This window comes from Pteropus alecto, unplaced genomic scaffold (genome assembly GCF_000325575.1).
Source record: "Pteropus alecto unplaced genomic scaffold, ASM32557v1 scaffold21, whole genome shotgun sequence".
NCBI classification, from domain to species: domain Eukaryota; kingdom Metazoa; phylum Chordata; class Mammalia; order Chiroptera; family Pteropodidae; genus Pteropus; species Pteropus alecto.
The window spans coordinates 24,128,823-24,136,002 of record NW_006436282.1 but is presented as its reverse complement, the minus strand read 5'-3'; the positions used below and the strand labels follow the sequence as shown (position 1 = coordinate 24,136,002).

The window sequence follows — 7,180 nt, the reverse complement described above, 5'->3', positions numbered from 1 at the left end:
GCTCCACTGACCACAACACATCCCTGGAGTCTGCTGTCCAGACTCCAGCCTCTGCCCACAAAAGCTCCTAGAGACCTTTGTGTAAAACACATCTTACTGTGTCTTGTGGCTGCACAAAACATTAAACAGCTCCTCCTGATGAGGAAAACTGGTGTCCTTATCATTGTACTTAAGGCTCTCCCTTTGCCGGCTCCCACCAAGCTTTCCGACCCCAATCCCATCAGCGCTTTGGGTGCATGGGACTCCGCCATCTCCTCACATCCCAAGCACATTCTCCCCTGTGCCCTTCCTCCAACAAATCCTTCCTCTGCCCCTCAAGGTTCTAGATAACCAGACAGAATTCATCTATGGTCCCCGTAGAACTTGGGACTGAGTCTATGAGAATGCTTTTCTGTCACTCCTGTAAAACTTATTCACGCATGTGTCTGTCTCCCCCGTGAGCTGTAAGCAAGAATCTATCCTATTGGTCTTTGTGTCCCCAAGGCGCCCAACCAGCACAATGCTTCAAACATAGAAAAGGCTAAAAACAATAAAATAAAATGTAAGGGGAGAATGAAGTGTGGAGAGAAGGAAGAAAGAATAATATTATTGAATTTATAACCTGCTCTCCCTAGTGCCTGGAGTGGTGTTTTATAGAATCAGAACTGGGAATCAAGAGGTCTTAAAATATACACCCAGCTCATTTGCTGATCTTAACCAAGTTCAACAAGCACACTTGACCCCCTGGTGCCTTGAAAGGTGGTGCTATTTGTATTCTTTTATAGCACAAAGGCGTCAATATACCATCGGTTGGACAGAAGAACCATAGAAGTGGGTGTGAAAATCCGATATCCTTTATTTATTCAACAAACTTGGATTCATTGGCTCTACTGGCCATCGTTTTGCCTCGTCTGACTTTTCCCATTGCCACGTCCTCTTCTCCCGCCCTCGGCGTATTTGTATCTAGTGGAGAGAAGGGCTCTCCTTCCCCAGCATTATGTCCTACACTCAAAACACAGCTGACTGTCGATATGCACTAAAAAGACCAGTGTCACGAAACAAAAGGAAGTGCATTTAAAATAGGATGGGGATGGGGCAGGTAGCACGTGAGTTCATAGGCTGCAGAAGCCACTCGGGTCTGGACCGGAGCTGAGAGCCTTCCACCGGGCGGGCCAGGAAAATCCCCACGATGCCAGACCACTAGGCAGTTTTTCCAGGATTACAACGCTCCCGAGTCCCAACCCGATCCCTCTGCCAATAAAAGTACAAGTGAAGGTGACCCCACAGGCACAGAGATGTAAATAGTCGGCAGAAAAGTGAGGCCCCTCTTCCATGGAAAGTTTTCTTAGTGTTTAATGGAGAACAAGGGGAAAACTTATACCGGGGCCCACAGACCACTGGACCAATAAGGAAGCAGTGCAGATCGGCCCAGTCCAAGTCTGGAGGGGCAGAAAACCCCACCAAGTGTTACCGAGAGAGCAATGTTCGTAAATGTTCGTTCGTAATGATGGGTGGGCTTGGCACCGTTATCCCTGTGTCTCTTCTCCACGAGCTTTCCTTTTTTTCCCTTTTCTGATGAGCCTTTGCAAACTATTCTAAGGGAGGGAATAAGAATTGAAATAAGAATGTCATCATCAACAACAATAATGAATCATTGTAAAAAGCTAACTATCTGCCAAGCCCTGGGTCAAGCCTCAGATGCTGTATCTCATTTAACTCTCACGGCCACTGTGTGAGCTCAGTATTGATATCCACCCCACTCTCTGGAGGAGGAAACTGAGGCTTAGAAAGATGAGGTAACTTTCCCCAGCTGACCACCGGTAAGTGACAGGACCAGCATTTGACCCCAGGCCTCTGTGATGCCACGGCCAAAACCCTTTGCTAAAATGACATGATGCCCGTCAAAGGCTGCCTGAACTGTGAATTCCTCTGAAAGGGCCCTCCAAATTGCAGACTCGGTTTGTGCTACAAGACCAGAATCACTCTAACTGCCCCCCGAAGACAGACTATGCTGGCTTTGTGGAAGTGGAAATAAGTCTCTGAAGCCCTTGAGGAGTAACCATAGATGTTTTAAAGCAGTAAACGACTAGCAGAAACACACTGGTTTAGTGAAGGCACTAGCTTCGCATCCCAGTCTGCCTCTCAGAAACCTGTAACTCAGGACACCGGCTCTGCCTCTCTGAGCCTCAATAAATAATTCGCGCCTGGGCCGGTATTGGTGAATTGGCCAGTCCAATGCCATAAATTAGTTACCTTCCCATTAAAACTGTTCCACTGAATATATTGTTCTATGGGAAGGCAATTGGTCAAAATACCTTCTAAAGAGAGAATGAATGAATAAATGAATGAGAATGAATGAATCGACCAATCAATTGCTCAATCCTGATCACTTCCTTAGGGGAAATCCAAAGTCTAAAAATGACACAAAGCAATTTTCAAAAAATTATTGCAGTCTATGTACATGTGTGTATACTAAGGGCAGTATCTCTCTGAACACATCTGGATTACAAAATACCTTCTAAAGAGAGAATGAATGAATAAATGAATGAGAATGAATGAATCGACCAATCAATTGCTCAATCCTGATCACTTCCTTAGGGGAAATCCAAAGTCTAAAAATGACACAAAGCAATTTTCAAAAAATTATTGCAGTCTATGTACATGTGTGTATACTAAGGGCAGTATCTCTCTGAACACATCTGGATTACTTTATCTCTCTCTCTCTCTCTCTCTCTCTCTCTCTCTCTCTCTCTCTCACACACACACACACACACACACACACACACACACACACACACGAACTGAATCCTGATGCAACATTATCCTCCTCATTCCCGAACATGTGCCTAACACTTGTTCAGATAATAGATATCTCTTCTCTAGCCAGTTAATTTGAACAGTAAAAAACATGAGGATTTTATAGAGATAAGGCACCCCAGAGAATCGAAGACGCTGGTAGCTACTTGTTTAGCGATGGAGGATTTTTGTGATTAAAAAGTGGAAGACAGAAGACAAAGTCTCTTCTGTGTTCACCGCTCGCTGGGCCTGGGGAGAGGTGGAGTCCCGCTTCTTGTAACACCAAATTTCACGTTGCTTTTTATGAGCAGAGGGTCCATTTCTACATTGCACCTCTGGATTTAAAAGAGGAAATTTAAACCTCGGAATAATGTTTTCTGCTGAACAAAATGTCTGCCAAACTCAGCTCTGACTGACTTCTGGTTTTCTGAGTCTCGACCTCCGAAGTTTTCTCAGGTTTCCAGCACTGGGCCGAACTCACTGGCTCGTGCCACCCCCTTCTCTGCTCCGGGTAGGCAGGAAGGGGGTGACAAGCCAGAGGACCACTGCTCGGGTTCACTCGATGGCTTCAGGGACACCCAAGAGAGCCAGAGAGTTGCTCTAGATTCATTATCGGGGTGTGTCTGGCTCCTATCTCAGGGATGACACCCCTGTCATGGGAAATATAATTCTAGCAAGAAGTGAGGAAATCACACAAAGCAGTAAGTCTGGGCCCTCCTTCCTTAGCCTCTTCAAAGACCACTTTGTACGGCAGTGAAAAGCAATGCTTTGCTTTCTGACCAAACAAGAGAGCACTTGCATTTTTCAACTCAGCTGCCTATCCCAGGTTTCAGGCCCACGATCCAGCTTCTCACCTTCCCCTGAACGGATGAACCAAAGCTTTTTGTCCCACACACTTTAAAACGATATCTATCACCAGCTAACAGACAGGTTATTCTTGGACCACGACTGGTTCTGGCAGGAGGCTCGGGTCTGTGCAGGCGAGGATGAATGAGAATAAAATTATCCAGTCCTGCTTGCTGTGGCCACTGCTCCCGCTGTCATGCTCGAAATGCCCACAGAAATGAGCTCATTCCACCTCTGAAACATTTCGGAGCTTAGAAGTTTAAATCAGGCCAAGCTGATTTGGTGGGGGGGTTCGAGTTTTTACACCGTAATTATATGCAGGACTTTGTGCCACCTATTTCCTCCCAACTGTAACATTTTATGTCTTTTTTAAGCATATGTTGAGGTTGGCTTTTTTTTTTTTTTTTAATACATGTTATGAAATAAGATACGAGCTTATGCTCAGCCTTAGGTAACTTTCTGCCAAAAGGCTGGACCAACACAAACTAAATATGACTATTTTCTTTATCCAAAGTACAGTTTTGACTATTACATACCCTCTTAATGTACATACACAAAACTAGCTCACAAGCAAAGCTCCCTGCAGGTCAACTCAAATAACGAGATTTTCCTTTCATATAATGTGATTAACAAATGTTAGCTAGCCGAACTCCTAAGAGACTCCAAAGAAAAAACAAAATAACTCGGAGCAACTCCAAGCGGTGAAATAACTCGACGATCTTCCTATTTTCTGCTTGCTTTTTCACACGTTAACTAAGCAAATCGCCTGTTTCAGCGGATTACAGGCATGTGTTCTAGAGGCCGACGAAAGCGAGAGGGTTTCGGCTCTGATATTTACTAAAATATGACCTTCCCCAGCTGCTTCATTGCCCTCGCCTCAGTTTCCTCATCTGTAAAGTAGGGGTAAAAGCGCTCAAGGGGTATTTCTGAGGATTAAATAAAATAATGCAGTTTTAGATAAGTGCCAGCAAATAAAGTGGTTCATATATATTAGTTATTGCTAATATTATCTATCTGTTAAATAGGCCTCTCCTCCAGCCTAAGTAGAAAAATGCTAAGCAGCCTCATGACAAGTGTGGGGTTTTGGAATCCACGGACTGCAGAGAGTCCAGTGGAAACTTACAAGACCATATACAGATAGAAAACTGGCCATCCATCGATTCTTACTTAATTTTATCGAGTCATGACAAATGTTTAGGAAGCACCGATGACTATGACAGCTTGGGTCCCATCATCCTAAACCCCTGCGCAGGTCACGATAAAGTGTCACTGAGCCTTTCTGCTGGTGAAAGAACTCTGAGACATCTTCCTAATAAGGAAGTGCCCGAGCCCCGACTTGACACGGTAAGAAGGATTTCCGACAGCTGTCACTCAAAGCAGATACCTCCAAACATCACTTAAAGACATAAATGAACCCACTACCCTTCTGAACTTAATCAATACTTTTCTGGATTCAATATGCTTTTCGCCTGAAGTTCAAATTTTCTGATGCATCTTTCCTCATCACTCCTCACCTTCAAAACGGCAGGATTCCACCTTATCAGTAAAGCTTCGTTTTCAGAGAAAGTCACTATTTCCCACCAGGCTGGGGTTCTGAAAGGGGAAATGCTGTGTGGAGAATTTTTGGAAACAGTTTGCAAAGCCCAAACTGTATATTTAAACTTTATAAATAGTAATATTGCCGAGGAAGAAAAACAATATTTTTCACATGAGCTTGGAGCTCCAAGCACATTTAAATATTACTCAGTCAGGGTAATTTCCTCTGAAATCTTAAGAGATTACGATAAAATAATTCACTCACGTTATAAAGATAAGCTAAATTAAAAAGGAAAATTATCCTTCTGCCCCCTCATACACACTGCCCTTGTAAATATATAACTGGGTCAAAATTTAAACACGAAGCTTCTTTTCAACAGGTCCTTTAGTGAGAGATCGTTAGTTACATGGCAACTCATAAACACAAAATCTGAAAAGCCCTTCTATCTTCACTCTATTTTATTAAGGCGGCGACATTTATCTTCCCGGCAAATGTAATGCATTTTCACTTCTGATTCGGTTGATTCTCTCAGTCTTCAGAACCTGATAACCATTTGATACAGGCATTCAGCTTCACCCATTTATCATTTTGGAACACTGACCTCATCTCTTGTCATGAAAAAGTGTGGGTAGTTTAAATCCAGATGGCTTGGCTTTCACCTAAACAGAGAAGAACCCCTTCTCCCCTGTTCCATAGAGCATGTTGATCTGATAACAGCCATCTATCACTTTGGAGCTGTGCATTTGACTGCCTCAGCGAATTTCCAACAGGGTTTTGTGGTGTGTAGTTTTTAATCACAGTTTGCCAAAAGTGATTGGCATGTAAAACTCTCTTAAAAATATATTTTTTTTGTCAGTCTACACTTCATCTCAGAAATTCTTATTCATATATCTGAATCTCCCCCATGTGGTTATTTATTCGATCTTATCATTAACTATTAAGCTAAAATAAATTGAAACAAATTATTTTTTTTTAATCTACTGGACGCTGCCAGTGTTAACTAAGCAACTGATAGCCAGTATCATTCTTTATTAAGGATTGAATGTCCTTCCTGACTCATGCTTCACCAAATCAGAAATATAAAGACTGTTTTTGAAAGTTTAGGCTACAACAGGCAAAGAAATCCAAGATTACATCTCGTCCTCATGTTTGTCCTTTGTGACTGTCACCTCTCTTTTCCATTGTCACACATCTTATCCCTTGTAAGGTACCTAAATGCTATCTCATCATTTTCACACTGAGCTCCGATGACAGACTCAAAGCAGAAAGTTTGATGGCGCCTATGATTTGGTGGCTAATAGCCGTTCCCGGGGAACAGTCAGTGCAAAAGGTAATGATCACTGAGACAATGCCATACAAAGTCCATCTTAAAGTTACTTCCGTAAAGATGATGTCAAAGATAAGAATTCCCAGCCTGATGAAACAGAAATAGCCAAAGTCTGTAAAACTCAGAAATTCGACTGAATTCAATTCACCAGCTATGTGCAATTTTGTAATGGCTAAAAACAATTTTTAAGATCTGGTTATATTATTATATTTAATGGACTAATCTTGTCAGTGGCAACAATTGGCTTCCTATTACCTACTTTCCATACTTACCAAGCAGACACACATTATACAGGGATTGTCCGTGATAAATGGGATCTGGAGGACTTCGCCTTCGTTCTCACATTTTGCAACAGAACCTGAAATGAAGAAAAAAATAATAATTTAAACTTAGCTTAGTGACATTATTACAAAACATTAAAAATTTTACACTAATCTTTTTGAAACAATCTAAATTTCTGAAATTCCTAATGAGTTTGAAATGATCAAACTCACCCCCCCAAAAAAAGTTCCACTCCCTCCAAAAAAAAATGTATTTTAAATAGTTTTATTTGAACAGATTTTTTTTTAAAGACTGCTATATAGAGATAGATTTCTGTTTTCAGATGATTTCAGCACAACTCCGAGTATTTCACTGGATCTTTAATAATACTCCTTTTTTAGGAAGGCGTTTCAACTAAACACACACCTGCATGT

The 7,180-nt window shown here is 42.0% G+C and overlaps 1 protein-coding gene and 1 long non-coding RNA gene across 6 annotated transcripts in view; both read right to left on the bottom strand.

Moving 5' to 3' along the window:
- Window positions 1–7,180, bottom strand: part of BMPER (BMP binding endothelial regulator) — a 219,466-nt gene that overhangs the window by 210,728 nt on the left and 1,558 nt on the right. For all 5 annotated transcript variants that reach the window (XM_006912119.3, XM_015589542.2, XM_015589541.2 and 2 more), the window contains exon 2: window positions 6,758–6,843. In XM_006912119.3, the coding sequence (XP_006912181.2) occupies window positions 6,758–6,843 (86 nt within the window). The remainder of the gene's footprint in view (window positions 1–6,757; window positions 6,844–7,180) is intronic.
- Window positions 7,016–7,180, bottom strand: part of LOC112479756 — a 978-nt gene continuing 813 nt past the window's right edge. The window contains exon 2 of the long non-coding RNA XR_003046334.1: window positions 7,016–7,172. This is a non-coding gene — a long non-coding RNA (uncharacterized LOC112479756). The remainder of the gene's footprint in view (window positions 7,173–7,180) is intronic.